At 40.5% G+C, this 20,106-nt stretch overlaps 1 protein-coding gene and 1 long non-coding RNA gene across 6 annotated transcripts; one reads left to right on the top strand and one right to left on the bottom strand.

Moving 5' to 3' along the window:
- Positions 1-1,824: 1,824 nt before the first annotated feature.
- Positions 1,825-18,609, bottom strand: PCMT1 (protein-L-isoaspartate (D-aspartate) O-methyltransferase). 5 transcript variants are annotated; one of them, XR_014524394.1, is made up of 9 exons: positions 18,325-18,609; positions 11,360-11,464; positions 11,015-11,046; positions 9,928-10,032; positions 7,552-7,672; positions 6,731-6,816; positions 5,937-6,106; positions 4,017-4,201; positions 1,825-2,614 (listed from the first exon to the last, which is right to left on the bottom strand). XR_014524394.1 is itself a non-coding variant. In XM_083496573.1 (9 exons), exons 1-9 carry the CDS (start codon positions 18,578-18,580, stop codon positions 2,586-2,588), a joined length of 1,002 nt encoding a protein of 333 aa, XP_083352699.1. In that variant the 5' UTR covers positions 18,581-18,609; the 3' UTR covers positions 1,825-2,585. The 5 variants fall into 5 exon arrangements, 2 of the variants coding, with proteins under 2 accessions (XP_083352699.1, XP_083352698.1); XR_014524395.1 differs by having other exon boundaries at positions 4,017-4,133; XR_014524396.1 differs by having other exon boundaries at positions 4,029-4,133.
- Positions 10,044-11,946, top strand: LOC310703904. Its single transcript, XR_014524454.1, has 2 exons — positions 10,044-10,237; positions 11,772-11,946. It is a non-coding gene; the product is annotated as an uncharacterized lncRNA (long non-coding RNA).
- Positions 18,610-20,106: the final 1,497 nt, after the last annotated feature.

Here is a 20,106-nt window from a genome sequence, read left to right as displayed (position 1 = left end):
AGGAAGTCCTTGAACTTCTTGCATTTACGGAACTGCTTAACTGGATATCACCCATGTTTCCTCTTTCCTGCTTTAGAATGTGACCCATGGCTGCATTTTGAGTCACTTCACATATCTTTTGGAAGCAAGGTAGGACATTTGTATTCAAGCTGGCTTTTGCTGGCCAGGAATACAGCACGATGAAAGTTTAATAATTTAACTGAGGTAATGATTAACCTTATTGCCTGGCCCAAACTGTTAGGCTAAATCTAAATAAATCAGTAAAAATATAGCTGGGGATCATTGGGGTTGGGGGGAGAGAGGAGTTAAATCTACCCTGCCATGCCCATAGCCTCATTCTCATTTACTTAACTGAAGACATAAAACCTAGCACGGACTAGCTAGCATTGTACAAGGCAGTCCTTTTCTACTGCTGTGAGCTTATTTCTCCAAACTGTAAGAGGCAGTGCAAAAGAGCACTTTCTGGTTTAAATACTCACCTTAATTTTTCTTTCTTAAAACATTTCCCATTGTTTCAGTGCTTCTCAAGTTCTGTTTGCTCCTGTCAGGCCTACCAGCCTTTTGCTAGGCAGGCTGTAGCATAATCGTTTTTGCAAATATTCTAAAAACAATGGAGCCGTTACATATTGCATGCATTTTATGAAGAAAAATAAATGAGGTCCTTTGCAGCATTTGTAAACGTGCTTGAACAACTAAAAGATGTTCAACAGGGCTATTGGAACTGGTGATTTATTCATCACCACGTAACAACAATGCCTGCAAAGACAATTATGCCAGTGTTCTCCATTCCCCTAAACCTCTGTTTGCATAATGATTTGTATTGTCTGGAAAATAAGCTAACTCTCTATTTGCCTTTAAAAGTATCTGACAAGCAACAGCAAATATATTGATCCTCACAATGTGCTTCTGTAATGCTCAAATCTTTGGGATCTCTTCTCTCATCCTCTTCCTGTATTAGATATGCTTTTCAAAAGATCATCTTGATCAGTGCTATTTTTCTAGAAAAAGAGGCGCTGGAACTCACCATGAACACCTCCCTTGTTCCCTTAGAATGGCAATGGTGCCCACCTGATGGGTGCCAGAGCTGAGTTCCAGTGAGTTCCAGCTGAAAAAAAGCCCTGATCTTGATACTGATGATTTATCACAATTAGAATAAAGCAGTTAAAACAGTAAAACAATTACTACACATTGCTGCTTTCATTGAAATTTATAGATTGCACGTCTTTGGGTTTAATGGAGCTTATTCTGAAGTTAAGTGAATATAGGATTGCTATCTAGGCTTTGGTTTAGGGTTGGCATAGGGGGAAAGCATGGTTATTGTGTCTTTAATAGCTGTGTGGCAGGCAGAAGAGTTCAACAGGTTAAATATTTTCTAATATGGAAATAATATGAAGGGAAAAGCTTTATCTAGTCACATTCTGTGTGCCTTTTATTATTTTTATGGACACATATTTATTTTTTAGGCACTCCACCTACAAAAAGGACACAAATTTGCACGTGACACAAATCATATGCAAATTCTGTGCAGATCTATGCCCTATCTTTGAAACATCAGGGATTATGTACACTACCTGATAGGTAGCAACAGCTGCACACAAAACCACACACTTCTGTTACAATAGGGGTGTTACTTTTTTAAAAAAGCAAGTGTCTCCTTGCAGGTACAACAGGAGAAAGTGAACATGTGTTTCAAAAACAACATAAGGATCACACAAGAACTTTCACACTTCTGAAAATTAGCTGTTGGTAAAAGTCTTTTCTAATGTTTAGCAAATGGGTCAACTACCCAGACACCTTCCCATTAAAAATAGCACTTGCAAACCCTTTTTGTTTTGAATTTTATTTGGCAAAGCAGCATTGCATAAACTGTTCAATGATTAGGACATAGCTTACACAGTATTTGTTATACAGTTTTAAATTCAGGTACATCAAATTTGCAAACAATACTCTACTATAAACCTCTAAGTTATTCTACAAGTAAAAGGGAGAAAACTATGTCAGTTATGTCCATCTTGAACAGCAGTGTATTCAACAAGAGCTGTCACTTCTGATGTCTTGAAGTTTATATACACGATATCTGATTTTTAAAGGGAAGAAAGCAGCTGATTGTATATACTACATGCTAGTCTATGACACCACGCTGAAAGCTTTGAAGAACTTAATCTCATTTTAGTAGCATCTAGAAGACAGCTGAACACAGGAACCATATAGTGTGCATGTAGTGTCAGAAAGTGCAGATAAGCGGTTTGATGGACGAACACTGGAGCTGAAAGAAGTGTTCAGAACGTTTCCCAATCCAAAATAAAGAAGATAACAAATTGCAGGTCTGTCTGGCTTTCTGCAGACATATTTCACTTCTTTAAACAGGTGAAAATAAGGGCATGTTGAAAAGAAACATTTGCCCAGATTTAAACTTTCCATCAGTTCATTATCAAACTTGCATTAACTTCTACAAAATAAAAAACACCACACTTTTCCATGCTGATAACAGTGTAACAAAGTCCAAAACAAGCTGCAATGCTGTTGGTTTTGAAAAGCTTTTAAGAATTGGAGATGAGCAGTCCACTGTTAACACTATGTTTGGGTCAGATGACGTAGCTTTTACATTTCATCCCTGCAAAAAGAGGACAAAAATTACAAGTCTAGTCTTCCACTTTAACTCCTCAAAATTAAACTCGTTCTCAGATACTGCAGCAAAATTGAATAAGCCTGTTCAGGTACTTAAGCCAAAAGAAGGGTCAAGAATATCAAACTAGTAGTGCCACATAAATCAAAGCAAAAATACTTCCTATGCTTCAGTCAATGTCATTTAAAATGCCATTAGCTGTAAAATCACAAGTCTACCTTTTTACTGAAGAAGATAATGCTTTAGCTCTTTGTATACCATATACTGTAGATTCATTTGCCATTATAGTCCAGTTATTCTTGGAACCTGCACCAAAGGCTGCAAAATGTGAAACCTAAGTTCAAAATTAGACTTCATAGTGTTGATAACAGGCTCCCCATCCAGTGAACAGGGAGACCCTTGTTCTGTCCAGAGGAATGTAGACCACCCTGGGGCAAACAAGGCATTGAATTTGTGAATTCCTTGTGGAGAGTGGCAGGAGGATATATGTAGCTGAGAAACAGCAAGCAAGGAAAGGCTTAAACTCTTCAACTACTGTACTCCTGCTGCTTTTCATTGCCTCTTAATGCTAATTTGTTTTTTTGAACAGGACCTACATCTGCACTTGAAGTCTAGTTGGCCCACAATATGGTAGACTTACATCTGAGGAGTTCAGTTCAAGTCATGGACTTGCCGAGGGGGTTTGAACTAGTTACTTTGCTTCACCTATAGTTCCCTATCCACAAACCAGAAAGAACAGAGCCTTTGATTCCACTGTTATAACGATGAGGCATGGACCAAAGCAGTAGCCAATTACAGGGAAATATAATTCAAGAAAAAGCCATGCAATGATTTGGGGTGTAAAGCAGAGCAAAGGAGCAGCAGCAGCAGCAGCAGCAAGGACTTCTGAGGTGGAATTGTGTCTTGTGATCATGGTCTTCTGGAGACTTGCATTTTTGTGGCTTAAGAACTTTTGCTGCAGAAGCACAACCCTGATATGATTTCCTCATGATTATATTTGTGTGCTTCAAATTGAAACCTTTTAGAATTTTACATACATTCAAATAAATGGATGTACATTTTAGTTTGTAAGCTCATTCTGAAATATGATTACTTTGATGAGCAGTATTTAAATAGACTGATTTTTGCAATCACCTTGTGATGACAGCCATATCTATCACCACAACGGAGTGCTGTAAAAAGTAAGGCTTGGGAAAAGAAAGCAGTTATGTGAATTGGCCCCAATCCAGCTACTTTCACAACGAAGTGTCCAATGTATAAATAATATAATTTATTATTCTTATTCTTATTATTCTTATTATTATTTGCAAATAAGTAGACACATGGCTTGATCCCTACAGGTAGGGAGATACTGGAGATTAATTGAAATGTAAGCATAAAACCTACTGACCAGCTTACTCACTCTGCATTTTCTTCACTGCACTAGCTGTTAGCTTGTATCTCGGGAGTGCTAGCTGACATTTTTGTAAACTGAATCTTCTTCCAGTTGCTCTGATGTTTCTAAATTCTTTAAGCAATATCTGTATTAATGACTGTTGTAACACCTTCATGATCTTCAGTAGGCTTCATTCAGATCTGTCAATATTTATAACCAATTTCCAAATGGAGGTTCTGTTTGAGGCACTTCAGTCAGTTTTCAAATAATGGATAGACTAATAGCTAAGCTGAAAAGTGTTTAGCTTTAATGGAGATTTTAATGAAAAGAAGACCTTCCTATTTTATGACACACTACACCATATCACCTTAATCTATCTATTACATAAAAACAGAAAATATACCTATCTGCCTTCCAAACAGCAACTGCAGGGGTGAAGGTTTCTGCTTCTACCCAGGACGTTACAAGGACATAACCAAATATGCAACCTTCACTGAGTGGGAGAATGTGAATACCATGCATCTGTTGCCAGCAGTTATTTGAGGCTAAGAGGGCTATACACAGCCTATACTAGCTGTGTAGAGCTATCTCTCCATTATCAGCAAAAAAATACTATTTTGGTGAAAATGGGAAATTGCACACTAACCTAGAGGTAACTGTTGCTTGTCATAGGCTCAGGTTTTTTTAGTAGCAGTAATAAGTTATAAGGCTCTACTAAATCTGCTTCGGAAGCAAAGGCTATCCATCAATAAAATATTAATATAGCATTTAAACAAATAGCAAATATTAATTTGCTCAGCAGAATCTAGGTCTCTGAATATGAAACAAGCTTTTTGTAGCAGCTTTTGGTCAGAAGCAATTCATTCATGAAGTTATCGGTATGCTACGCAGTAGCTCAATACTGTTCCCACAAAACAGTGAGCCTTCCATTGAAGGCAGAAAAGCAAAATTAATTAGTTTATTTTTGCACAGATATTTCTACAGCTGTAAAGTGTCTAGAAATGCTACATTTTTATTAAATGTCAAAGTAAAACTTTATAGATTTGGAGAGCTAATCAGGCATGTGTTTATCTCATCAACAAAGACAGTTCACAAGCATTTCTAGCTAGCCAGCTGTGCAGGACTGCTGACTTATTCATATGCATGCTAATGATAGGCACCCTTTTAGCACTGACTACTCTGTTATGTGTGCCCTAAACTACAAAGCTATCCACAAACCCTGACATTTCCCAGAGTTAAAAATCTCTGTGACCTGGGAGCTTGTTGAAAATGAAAAGTTTGTCAGCTTGAAGAAAATATGACAAACATTATCGCACATCCAATACCAACTTCTTTGAAAATAGCAAATGTAAAGTATTTGGGCTTGGGTTGCTTTTGATCAACTATAGTGAACTTGTCTTAAAGCTAAACAACTAACATGTAAAAATATCCGTAATTAGATTGCTTGCTCTAAAGGTTTCTGAGCAATGTTTAACTTTTGAAAACTGGGAAATCCCTTTCCTTTATAGAAGTCAGGCAGACACTTGCAGTGTGAAACACAGTCTGATCTATTGCACCTTGCATATGATGCATACTTATCAAAATCTAACCCAAGACAGCAATAAGAACTTTGTATTTTGGGAATACTTTAGTCTCAATATGTAGGTAATATTTTTAGCTTATACTAGAGAACCTCAAGAAGACACAAGTTATAATGAAAAATGAAATAAACGCAATCAATGCAATGGTATTTTCCCCAGCATTTAATGAGACACACAAAAACTTGCATGTGGTGATGTAACAATGCAAGAGGTTGCTTTTGGTGGTACAGTCAAGCAGAAAGCAGGGAGCAAAAGCAGCCTTGGCAAGCTATGTCTTAAGAATCAAGATTCAAGACCCTTTCACCTTGTATGTGTGTGTGTGGAAGAAGAAAGTTGAACAGAAAATCACTTCCACCTGGACCACTGCTTCTCCTTATCTGTTAAAGGCACATATATCACTCCCATCAGAGGCTTCATTTTGACACTGCCATCTTCTAGCTTATCGTACTGTTCCAGCATCTGGTTTCCTCCAGCAGGTCCAACAGGTAATATTAACCTTCCACCAGGCTTTAATTGATCTATAAGCTATAAATTAAAAAAAAGTTAATTATTCACAGCAAGTGTACTCCTAAGCAGTGTTAGTTCTATTCAAAGAAGACCCATTGAAATTAATGGAAATTACTAATTTAGGTCCATTAATTTCAATGGGTCTGCTCTTGAGTCTTAATTACATAGATGGATACAACTCTAAGATCCCTACCTTGTACAATGTAAAATAACAAACAATATTGTATTATACTCCTTGATGGTAAGAGCTTTTAGGCCTAATGGTCTGAGACACAGCCCACAGTTCTAGCCCTTCCCCCTGAAAAATTACTGGAAGCTAAGTTCTGGAAACAGGTAAAAGGAGAGGGGATAGTTTGGAATGCCCCAGTCTTTATTTGCCTTGACAAAATTAAAAGGGATTTGGGCCTGCACTGTGCAAAGCTTTTCATTTCCAAACCACCAGCACCCCCAATTCCAAAAAACATCAACATCACCTATTAGTATACCAAATCAAATTCCACTGTTGGAATGTGTTTCATTTAATGAAATCTAATTAAAAAGCCCATCATTTAAAGCAGGTATAAGCATCCAATTAATCATTTCAATTAATAAAGAAAAATCATAGCAAACAATATGTACCATATATATGCATAAATCACTTACTGCTTGGGGAACAACTGGTGCAGCAGCTCCTACATGAATAGCATCATATGGAGCTTCTTCAGAATATCCCAACCTTCCATCTCCCACTACAAGGGGGGGGGGGAAATATATATACAAGGATGAGGAACAGCTGACTTCATATTGTCCTCAGCTTATTCAAGACACTGAACTCATAAATGAAATCTTAACTAAGTTTATGAGTTTATGTGGAACCAGCAAAAAAAAATGTTGAAATTAAAAATAGCCATAATTAGCCTCCTAAATTTTAATCATATTCCCAACTGAAATTTCTACTGGGAATGAACGACCTGGGTTCCAGGGAATTAGTACCAAACAGCAGTAGTTCACTAAATGCAGCCAGATGTGGACACAACAAAAGGCAGCTGTACATGAGGATTGGAAAGGGCTCCTAGTGATTTCTGCTCTTGTGCAACTGCTGTGCCATAAAGAGGAAACACTTTTACAGAGTGGACCCACAAATGAAACCCAGTTTGAAAGGCTATGACTCCCTGTGCCAACGCTAAACTTCTTAGATTGGATCCCATGACCTGGTCACTAAGCACAGTAGCTTGCAAAAGATTACAGACCTAAGCACATGTAACTGAAAATGAAGTTATTAGTGGGTTTGGAAGGTTTTTGTTTTAAAAACCCCATCAAAAAGTAAACATAATAATTAAATAAAATTATATAAGTTGGATAGTAAACCTAACTACTTTAGATGTTTATATTTCATAGAAAACCTACTACAAAAAGTAAGACCCTGCAGTGAACAACCATATTCCTATACCTATTTTTTACTGTTAATATACTCCAGTACTTACCAATCAGTTTCACTCTTCCTGAAGATAACAATAGGGGATCGTCCTTTTTAACATTATTTATTGAGTCATCTACCAACTCTTTGATATGATCAATTCCTACAACTTGTCCTTTGGGACCAACCTGAAACAAAACAAGTTTATTTTGGTATGGAATGTACTATGTATGTATTCAGTTTCTTACTTTTACTTTCAATTGAAGTTATAAGCAAAGTCTACAGGAAATGAAGGATAAAACCTAATACGGGTTTTTCCTATTATCTATCTATCTGTTTTTCTTACCCCAGTTTCACCACATCCATTTTGCCTTAGAATGTTTGGCATGCAAGTTTCTTCTAATAAAGTTATTGCCATAAATACTTTTGAGTTTCTCATGGTCCATACTTATGAAGTCATTTCCCAATATTTTTTTTTCATATTAAGATATTGTAATTAACATTCCAAGAAGATATGAATATTTTAAGGCCTCAAACCAGTGCTGCATGTTAGCAGTTTTACTATGAAATACATGAATAGCAACTTATTTTGTTATGTACAGAACTTTTTTTTAACTTAACATTCTATTGGCATTTGAAATGTAATACAATATAATCTGTTCAGCACTAGTATTGACTGCTGATTCACCTAAGCAGGATTACACAGGTGACAAGGCAACTTTTTTAAAGTTCAGGGTTTCTTAAGATATACAGTGGTGCCTCGCAAGACGAAATTAATTCATTCCGCAAGTCTCTTCGTCTTGCGAGTTTTTCGTCTTGCGATGCACGGTTTCCCATAGGAATGCATTGAAAATCAATTAATGCGTTCCTAGGGAAACCGCCTTCAGACCAGGTCCGGGGACAGTCTGTCCCCGGACCTCTTCTGAAGGCTGGGGGGGGGGCAAGGGCTTTTCTTCCCACCCCCAGCATTTTAAAAAACCCCAGGACAGCGGAGGACTTCTCCGCTGTCCGGGCGATCTTAAAATGCTGGCGGGCGGCATTTTAAAATCGCCCCGGGACAGCGGAGGACTTCTCCGCTGTCCGGGGCGATTTAAAAGCCCCTGGGAAGGCAGGCAGGGGGGACAAAGACTTTCGCCCCCCCGCCCGCCTTCAGAAGGTGTTCCCGCCCCCCGCCCCGCTTCGGAGCACCGGGAGAAGCGATCTCCCCACAGCCCCTTGCTTCAAAAGAGGTCCGGGGGCAGCGGGGAAGAAGCGCTGCGCTTCCCGCTGCCCCCGGACCTCTTTTGAAGCAAGGGGCGGTGGGGAGAAGCGATCTCCCCGCAGCCCCTTGCTTCAAAAGAGGTCCGGGGGCAGCGGGAAGCGCTTCCCGCTGTCCCCGGACCTGGGGCTGCGGGGAGAAGATCGTTTCTCCCCGCCGCCCCTTGCTTCAAAAGAGAAGACCCGCTGTCCCCGGGGCAAGCTTCGTTTTGCGAAGCAAGCCCATAGGGAAATTCGTCTTGCGAGGCAACTCGAAAACGGAAAAACTTTTCGTTTTGCGAGTTTTTCGTCTCGCGAGGCGTTCGTCTTGCGGGGTACCAGTACCACTGTACTGAGATGATGGAAAGAAGCCACTAGCTGGAAAAATAATACTGAACTAGATGGACCTTGGCAGTAAGAAAAATCACCGAGGAAGGTATTGAAGTGGGGATGTGAAACATTTTGCAGCATGAATGCCTCATGAGCAACCTTCTGGGGAACCTGCATGCTGATGGTCAATGGGCCAGAGGCAACAAGTCAGCAGAGCAATGGATGCAATTCTTACATTTGTACAGTAAGCTTTATTCCAGCCACATACAAGTCAAATGCTTCTACACATCTCTGCATCTTCTACCCAGGCAGACAAGAGGCATTTTCACAATGCATATTCCAGCAAGGTAAAAGCACTTAAGGAGGGTGCAGAGCAGGGCCAGTGAGGTCTGAGAATGAGCATCACTGGGGGAGAGTCCCAAGAGCCAGACAGAGAGGTCTGGAGGGATCCCTTAGCCCTGAGGATCCCTAGCCCTGTTTTTAAAATATCCTTTTTCAGGTTATAATTACTAAGCATTACACAGGAATTTGCCCCAGAATGGAGTACTTCCATACTTCATAGGCTGTTCTTTCTTCAAAATATTCAATCCAACTATAAGATGGCATTAAATACAAAAAACAAAAATATGAGCTGATTTGAGCTAGTATTGCTTCATGTTCTTCACTGAAGTTTATGAGCTGGACTTTATTGAAACAGTAAGGCATTGCTGTAAAGGTACCCAAAAAGACCTATCCTTCTAAAAGTATAAAATAATATCAGAATCAAGTCCTTGCAATTCTCTTGTAAAGACATAAAAAATAAAGCATTTTGTAACGCACACAGAAACATAACAAGAGTCATATATTTATTGTAAGTGGTTAAGAATTGTCCTCTCACCATTCGTGCAAAGCATGCAGAAAGAATTCCACTTCCAGATCCTACATCAAGGGCTTTGGCTCCTTCATGTAATTGTTCATATAGGAGTTCTAGAGCATATGCATGCTGACCGAAGGAAAAAAGGAAAAGATGTTGGTATTTTACTTTTGGTTTTGCCCAGTGTACAATGCTATGATTTTATGTTCTTTCATAAAGAATTCAAACTATGCAATTCCCTACAGAGAATCCAGTAACTGAACTTAATCAAGCTGTTATAGATATCAAACAATTTCACAATTTAAGAGCTGCAATTTCAAACCACATAAAGTAAGTATATCAACTGTCAATTTGTAAATGTAAAAAGATCCCCAAACCCTTTATCTAACCAAATTTGATTTCAGAATTGTCCATTTACACAATAACAGTTCAGAGGATCGAGCCCAGCATACAAAGAAATATGTTACTAAATGAAAAATGGCTTTTAGGACCCCCAAAGGTTATCTGACAAGAACCCATGAGCTTAAGATTTGCTATTAAGTTTTGTATTTTTCTCTATAAACCCTAATAAAATCTATTGAGCTTACATAATGAGCCTAGACACAGAAAGACAGAAAAGCATTCAAAAGAAACTTGTGCCAGGCAGACTGTGAATCTATCAATCAAGTCTACTATTGACAGCAACTATGATATGGAATGTTAATGGGTGTCAGAGTTGGAAGCCAACCCCACCCACAAAGAAAAACATGAGGGAGAGAGAAAAAACCTACCTTCTTAAACCACTAATAACTAACAGTATCCTTAAAAAGGGTCGAAAACAAAATAAAAAAATCCTTCCAGTACCACCTTAAAGACCAACTAAGTTTGTCATTAGTATGAGCTTTCGTGTGCATGCACACTTCTTCAGATACACTGAAACTCTTTCAGTTTCAGTGTATCTATGGCAGACCAACACGGCTACCTATCTGTAACTTAAAAAGGGTGTGGGGGATAAGCATTAGGTTCCCCCCACCATGTACTACACTGGGGTGTTTCATCAGGGTAGAAAGAGGAAAATGAAAGTTTAGTTGTTAAAGGAGGCAGGCTGACAGTATATAAATATAACGCTTACCATGTGTGGAGCACTGATTGTTGCTTGAAATCCTATGAAACATTTAAAGAATTATATGAGTAACAAAACAGCTCACTTATCAAAATGTTCAACATTAGCACCTTTGCTAGCCAATAAATGAGGACTTAGATATATCATTTCTGAAGTAGTATAACGACAAAGAAACAGTTTTCAAGAGCAAATCATTGCTACAACAACAACCAATTAATTGTAGAGTTATCTTGACTAACGAGATGGCATTTGCAACACTTCTGGAACAGTTCACCTTTGGTTCAACACAACAAGGGCTTAGGAAAATAAAGCTTTTAGTCATCATTAAAGACTTTGAATACATAATTTTCATACCTATTGATTGAGGAGAATCCATATATGGGTTGCATTTTGCATAATGGCAGCGGTCTGTTGCAAGCATTACTTCAAATACTTTATCTGACTTGATTATTCCATTTTCTGGAAGAAAGGCAAATCAAAATATAAGGGAATATTATTCCACAATACCATTATACTGAAACTACAAAATAAAATGTACCACAGTCTTCAGAAAAAACACAAGAGGTCAGTCAATTGATGTAATGCTCAGTTGTAAACTTTTATAGGAGAGAATTTTTCAAGACTCAAACAGCAATACAAATGTCTGCTACGAATCCAGGAAGGATTGAGTTAATTACTGAAACAATATATATATTACAAAAGAGATTATAAAAAAAGAGATTACATTCTTGTAGCAAAATGTTTTGGCTTTTCCCTTCTTCAGCAGCTCTGAAGTGAACCAACTCACATCGGGGAACTTCAGGAAGATGATACTTTAAAATATAGCCTACAGCAGTGATATACTGCTGTTAGTTTATCTGCAAATTATGGAAGCTGAAATTCATCATTTCAACATTACTATGAAAACCCACTGTCAAAATAAATTAGAAGTTGGACCACGAGTCTTCTGGACTGCGTAGTGCTGATGTTATTGTTATAGTCAGCTATTTAAGGGTTCAGAGTGGGAAAAGCGCTTTATCCTATCCCTGCCAGTCCCTTTGTTATTCTAGAGATGGCCTGGGTGTAAGTGCTTCCAGATAAAACATGAATTTTGGGGTGGGCCAAATATTAGTCTTGCCTGTTTGGACAAATTCCTCATCTAGGACTTTGGCCTGTGATTGACTGTTTCTGGATTGGTCCCCCCCCCCCCCTTGCTAAGGTTATGTGCCACATTTCCTAAGTTCTTCTTTAGCAGAGCAGCGAAGCACATACAGCACTGAAATCCAGGCAAGAATGGGACTGCAGCAGAGAACACATGTAACCAAAATTCAGCTATACTTGTTCTAACACAGCAAAAAATAGACCACTGCAGCTCTTTGAGTTATATAAAGCCTGGCAAATCCAATGTGTATCAACACATCTGAGTTTCTTCAGTTCCGCACTCTGAAAAATGTGCCACAATTTCCAGAAAGAAAATATGTGAACTCTAGATGGGGCATTACCCTGAGAGTGTATCTTCTAATCTCATTTCAGCATAGTTGCCAATGAGAAAACACATGCAAATTGAATTAACATCCACAATGTACAATCCAGTTCCTGACTGCCTTGATTACTGATTTAGTGGCTGGGGCTATGGTACCTTTGTTGACAAGCATCATATCAGCACATGCTTAGCACTGATACCAAGTCATGCTGGTTCCCACCCCCTCAATAAGTGTGTTGTTTCATTTATTTTTTGGTCAACCAGTTCCTAACCTCCCATTTTTTTAGAAGAACAAATGAGAAAAGCTTCAGAGTACAGCTGCAACAGCATAAAAATAGATTTACAACTAAATATGATAACCGTGCTTCATTATTTACAGTACCTGTATGGTCCCTATTGGTCCAGCTTCCTTACCTCACTTTAAACTAATTAAGGATTGTCCCTGTTTCTGTGGATTGCAGAACTAGATTCTTGCAGAAGAAATAATTCTGCAACATCTAAGATAATAAAAACTGCCTTATTCCAGGTTGGACTATTTGTCCACATAGTCCAGTTCTGTCTACTCTGATTGGCAGCTCCAGAGTCTCAGGCAGATGTCTTTCCCATCTGCTATCTGACCCGCTTAACAGGTGGTGCCAGGGATTGAACTGGGAATTTTGTGTGAAATAATGTGCTCAGGTACTAAACTATGGTCTCTTCCCAACTATGTAGTAAAATAAGAACTACACTACTGCATTGTGGTTCAGCAATAGTACAAGTTATAGATAAGCCTGAGAAGAGAGTTCAAGAAACTATGAATTGTTTAATAATCTTCATACCCGTAATATGTTCACCTTTGCTATGAGAATGAACAAAATAGTCACAGGCAAGGGGGTTGGAACACCACTACATTTCATTTTGAAAAACAGTTTTTCTAAATCAGGAAATGACTAGAAGATAACAAGGGGGAAGGGGAGAAAAATAACTGTCTGATAACTAACATTTCACCCCAGATGTGGAGCACTATCTACCAGTAAAAAAAAATCTTTCTTTTTTTAGTAGCTGCAACAGAAAACAGAGCTTTGTAAGAGCCTAGATTTTTTTTCAGATCATTTTTTTTCTAGATTTCAAACTCGAATGGTTTTAAGGGTGAATTTTGGAAGTAAATGTGATCTTTGACACAGTGATTGGTTAGCTTCTTGATCAGAAGATTTAAAAACGACAGTTGAGCATGATTTTACAGGGGAAGAATCAGGTTTTAAAATAATATTTAGTCATGCTCATTAATTTCAATGAGTTCACTAATACCTAGCTGAATACCACCCTATCTGTGTCACATTTCTGGATATTTACTATTTCATTTTATCACATTTCTATCATTTTTAGGGCTGTGAAAATCATTCTGAAATTGTCATCCAAAATTTGCAAAGCAGCACTAGAATTTATGTAACACTTACCAAGGTTTTTAAGTACTAAGAGTCATATTCATTATTTAGTAGCAAAATTCAAACTACATCATGTCGTTGTCCTGCCTGCAAGCACCATACATATTTATGTTGCAAAAGGTTCTGAAACAAATCTGCAGCTTATTTAAGTCCCTGCTCACACCCCTACCTTATTAATAAACTATGATGTAGCTTTTAACTCTTCATCCCTACAACATCAAGAATAAGACAGGGGCGTAGGGAGAAAAATAACACAAGCCCACCTTCCCTACACTATTCTCAGGAAACGCTATTGCTTTGCTAGACAGTATCATTGATTTTCCAGTGATGGGTTGGTGGAAGAAGCCATATGTTCTTAATAGATAAATGTTTTTAAATATCTGGCAGGCCAGGCAGAAAAGATTAACTTCAGCATACCTTCTCTTTTTAGTTAGATTTAAACTCCTTAAGTTAGATCTTTCTGGTGTTGTCTTTGACTCCTGTTCTGCACTTAATTATTATTTTTGTATATTTATTGATCTAGATCCTTCTGGCCACCTACGCATATTTTTCTACAAAGGATAAATATAAAATACTGGAAATAGATAAATAAGAAACAAAATAAAATGAGTATTATGGATATACACAGTCATAAAATATAACTATGCATGTGCTGTTGAAGTCAGAATGTTGCAAAGTTATGTTTCTATTATAGAAGTATAAATAAATAAATAAAACCTCACCCGTCTGGCTGGGTTTCCCCAGCCACTCTGGGCGGCTTCCCACAAAATATAAAAAATATAAAAAATACATCATCAAACATTAAAAACTTCCCTAAACAGAGCTGCCTTCAGGTGTCTTCTAAAAGTCAGATAGTTATTTATTTCCTTGACATCTGATGAGAGGGTGTTTCACAGGGTGGGCGCCACTACTGAGAAGGCCCTCTGCCTGGTTCCCTGTAACTTCACTTCTCGTAGTGAGGGAACCGCCAGAAGGCCCTCGGAGCTGGACCTCAGTGAATGATGGGGGTGGAGATGCTCCTTCAGGTATACTGGGCCGAGGCTGTTTAGGGCTTTAAAGGTCAGCACCAACACTTTGAATTGTGCTCGGAAATGTACTGGGAGCCAATGTAGGTCTTTCAGGACCAGTGTTATGTGGTCTCAGCAGCCTAATTGCTCTGTTGTCAGAGGCATAAAAAAAACCACATGTCCAATTTATTTATGGTAAACAACTGCTTACTATTAGATTCTAATGGATTATTGAATAGTCCTTTATTTGATATGTTGTGAGTTTTTTACATTGTATTATCAAATATTAATATTTGATGTTTTACTGTTTTTTTATATGTGTTGGAAGCCTCCCAGAGTGGCTGGGGTAACCCAGCCAGATGGGTGGGGAATAAATAAATAAAAATTATCTTTATTATTATTATTATTTAGCAAGTAGAGACTGACACATACTAAAACTGCCTCCAAAATTTAAAAGCTGCTGTCCTATAATGAGTTTATAGACATATATAACAGAAAAAAGTATTAAGATACAATGTAATATAAAACAAATCTCAAAAATTTTCCAACTGTTTTTTACTCTGCTATTTAAACCACTTGCTGCATTCCCAAATACAACAAACAGGATACTAAAGCTTTTTACTTAGTTGCAATATGAAAGCAGGAACAGACAGCAGGAGCTGCTGCAAATGATTTTTGACTAAGACCTATAAATCTTTTCCAACCAGCTTCTCCTGTAAAATACTTCATGGAGCAGGAATGGGAACTCAAGATTCTTACTTTCGAGATCTGCTGCTCATTTATTTGGGTGCTTTTTGTACAAACCCATATAATTTAGTAATAGCCCCAAATGCTTTAATAAACAAAAATCACAACTCCATCAAACAAATCACATCACTAATTTATATTTGTGGTATCGCTACCACAGATTGTCATATATTGTGGGATTACTTTCGATTTATGCAGCCTGGTGATGTAGACAAGGCATTTGTTCCTCTGTACCAAACCATGGCTCCTTCTTGGCTTATTAAATCTAGCAGAGGGGCGTGACTGGTTGGACTGAGGGCATGGTTAACACTTCATAGTGTGAGGGGGTGATCCCTGACTTGAAAGAAACAACATCCACTCCTAAAGAAATCAACCCTGTGCCAGAATTCACCATGAAGTTGATACAGTAAGTGCCACACTTTTAACACTGGGGAGTGGGGAGGTGCCGGTAAGCATTTCTGGATACTGTTTATCTACTGATTCCAGTCTGGGTTTAGGCCTGGCCATGTGACCAAATCTGCCATGGCTGCCCTTATAAATCACTTTTACTGAGAATGGGACAAGAAGAATAAGTCCTTCCTCCTCCTCAATCTATCTGCCATGCTATCCTCCTAAATAGCTTACAGGGATTTTTTGAAATTTTACCTACAGGACCGAGTCCAGAAAGTAAGACTGGGGAATTGGTTTTTGGTCCCATGACAGTGCCACAGGGTGTTATACTATCACCAATGTTATTTAATATCTATATGAAACTGCTAGGAATGGTTATTAGGACATTTGAAGCAAGATGCTGATAATAATTTATTGTATGCCTTCCCCACCCCTCAAAAGATGGTCTCAGGGTAAGAAAAAGCATATAAAAAGACTACATATTGGAACACTCAGCTCTATTTCTCAATAAAATCTGAAACAGGAGAGGCTGCACAAGTGGTGGCCTAGTGCCTGGATGCAATGGTAGGCTGGATGAGGACATATAAACAGAACTTTGATCCAAGCAAGCTTGAGGCTCTGTGGGTGAGTGGTTCCTGTGTCCCAGAAACGGGCCAGTTGCCTCCAAGGGTGGGAGTTACACTTCCTCAGAAGATGCAGGTAAATGGTCTGGGGTTATTCCTGGATCCAGCTGTCACTAACTAGGCTCAGGTGATCTCTGTAGCTAGGAGCACCTTCCACCAGCTTCAGCCATTCCTCAACTAGGATAGCTTGCCCAAAGTAACCCAGGGCATTAGTAATTCTGAAAGTGGATTACTAAAGTATGATATATGCAGGGCTTCCCTTGCAATTGCTCTGAAAGATGCAGTCAGAGCAGGATGCTATAGCATTATCGCTGACAGGAGTGAGAACCTACTAGCAACTCAAAGAACTGCACTAGCTGCTGATTTGCTATCAGGCGAAGTTCAAGGTCTTACTATTAGCATATAAAGCCCGTAACAGCTTGGGAGCAGTTTGTCTGTGGGGTCATCTAGCCCCTTATGTGCCTACTTCCACAGCTTCAATGCGCAAAACTTACACTGAACAAACACTTTCATTATGCTGCTTTAGACACAGACTAAAAACTTTATTTCAGCAAACCTGGCCATGTAAACAAGTTATGCGTACCTGCTTTTAAATTTTGTTGAATTGTATATTGATATCTGTTTTGTGTGCACCAATAAGTGACTTTTTTATTAGGCTGTTAATCAATTATTGTAAATAAATAAAAACAACAAATTATCCATTTCATCCAACTTTCTCATTATGGGATTCGCATTTGCAGCACACATTAACATGGGTGGTGGCTCCCAGGCAAACAAAGATGTTAACAGCTGAACCGATGAGAAGCACCCCAAGAGACTCACTAGACGGTTGCATAATGTCTGGGGGGAGAGCGAAAGAGCAGCTGCCACACTATCCAAGGGACATTTTAGATTTAGATGGTTTCATTCTTCTCTGCAGTCACATGAACCTGAAACCTAACTTTGCCTTTAACGACTTGAAAAACCTGGCACTTTCCGGCTTTTGTGAGCTATGCATCGGTTGTTTACCTGTGGGTGGGATACTACATAACACATGCCCCCTGCAGTAGGTAACCCGCATAATGTTTATTTATTTTATATTAAAAAGACGTTTGGCAGGTCCGACGCGCGGTGCTCACAGCTGAGAGCCGGCCGTTTAGCTGCCTTCCCCCTTAAGACGCGGGAAACGGAAACGGAACCGGGAGAGAGAGAGAGACTACCACGACTGCCGGGCCCAGCGGCGAAGCTGGGTGGACAGCCGAGGCTGCCGCTGCCGCTTCCCCGCTTGCGAAACAGCGGAGGGACTCAGCCCTGCTCTCTTCCAGTAGTGGCGACAGCAGCCACCGCCCTCAAGCAAGCTCCCGCCGCACCGAGACACACCCGCTCGACTGCGGGGACTCTCTTCTCTCTCTCCACACCCCCCCCGCGGTGCTCGCGACCTCCCACCCGCCCACGTCTCCAGCAGCCGCCAGGCGCGAAGGCCGTTGGCGAAGGCACCCCAGCGCGCGCTTCTGAGGGCCGACAACTAACGGTCACTCCCTAGCGACGGGGTTCGCGCGCGCGCGCGCTTGTGTATGTGTGGTACATGAATGGACTGCGCGCGCCCTGGCCCCTCCTTCTGCCTCCTCCTCCTCCCACCCCCTTCCTTGGCCACCGGCCCCGGCGCGCACACCACAGACGCACTCACTGCGGAGGTTGTGGATGAGCTCGGAGTGACTGGCGCCTCCTGACTTCCAGGCCATAGCTAGACAGACTCTGCGGAGCAGGTAGAGAGCCGCCTTCAGTGCCGCGACTGCGCACAGCAGTTTCCCCAGGAAGGACACAACCTCCAGCGCCGACACAGGCGCCGCCTCCTTCCCTCCCGCAGCAGCAGCTGCCGCCGCCGCTGCCTCGCGTCCGCCGGAGGGAGGGGCCGCTCCCCCGCCCCCCCGCGGGCTCGACATTCTGAACGGGCGCCGCCGCCGGGCAACCGCGGCTGGTGTGCGCAGGCGCAGTACATGGAATAAAGGGGAGCGGGCCGGGAAGGGGGGAACCTCTTGGTGATGAGAGGAGGGGCGGGGTAGGAGGCTGGGTTCTTGGGGTTGCGGAGGACGGCGAGGGGTTTCGCAGCCGAGGTTGTGGGAAGCTGGCTGCTCCTTTAAACGGAAGCATGTGACTGGTTCTCCTGTCGGGCTATAAATAACAGTGGCATGGCCCATAAGGCACATTTGCAGTTTTATTTGCAGTGCAATGTGGGTAGGCTTTTGAGGCAGAGCTCAGTTTTAGGGGGTGAAAAGTCTCGCAGCGTCGCCGGCAGGGAGCAAAGCGCAACATACTCGCCTGGCTGGACGCATAACGCTTTCTGTCGTGTGGTGGCGGCGGCACATAGGACATATCTGTAATGGGGCCACATGATTTTTATTTATGTATCAAGAAAAAAGATTCATAGCCCACCAACCCCAGCACTGGGTACAACATAGAGAAAATCGTAACAAAACAAAAAAATCAAATGACGTACAAAAAGAGACAGTGGAAACAACAGAAAGGGGCTACAAGGATAAGCCCACTAAAACGATAGGGCTGGGGAATGTTTGTGGAATTGCTGATGGCTCTGGTGTGTGCTCAGCTGGGAGGGACAACACACCCAATGAGAAAATGCAATACGAAAATGGCAAACAAGCCCTCAACACCCCTGAAAACAGTCAGTGCCCACTAAGCTGCGACTGCGATGCCAGCCATGCCCACATGCTGCCCACCCATGGAGGGAGCCAATGAACTCTCAGCAAGATAGGCGCATCTGTAGCACACACCATTGCATCACCATACATACAACACCCATGGCGATGCCACTCTGCCCCCACTCTTATCAGCCCAAGCGGCACAGAAAACTGACCCCTACTGTGAGTTCTGAAGCATCCCTCCAGGCAGAGATTGAATCCCTTCATGCTCCTCACAACCACTGTTTTGGAGCATAACCCACCAAGGACAGGAAGGAGAGCGCACACAACACAGCACTCACATAGCTCCCCAGGCAGGGCACACCTAAAGTATACACATAACACTTATAGGTTAAAGTTATAAGGCCCACCCAAAGAGGAAGAGGCACTCTTGTTAAACAGCCAAGTCAAGGAGAGGGTGAAGAATGGTGTTCCATCTAACCTGTGAGGAGAATGAGGGAAACATGCTTCTTTAATTAATTTATTGGTAATTGCTTACACTTCCTCAACTCTGCCTAGATTTGGATGAGGAAGAACCCCAGAATCTGCAGTTTATGTACCGGAGAGGGAGAATTACTTTAACAAGAGCCATTTACTGTTCATTGCACACGTGAGATAAATAAATATTTTATTATGGCAGCACTGTTCTTCAGAACTCCCTGCCTATAGGCAAGCTTGTTTGTTGTACTGTGTGCAATGTCTGCTAAAAAAAATATTTTTTGTGTATATTGGTTTTTAAGGACGTTGATTTTATCTATATTATGATATATTAT

Source organism: Podarcis liolepis (assembly GCF_965112155.1).
Source record: "Podarcis liolepis genome assembly, chromosome: 3".
NCBI lineage: Eukaryota > Metazoa > Chordata > Lepidosauria > Squamata > Lacertidae > Podarcis > Podarcis liolepis.
This window is presented reverse-complemented; position numbering and strand designations above follow the sequence as displayed.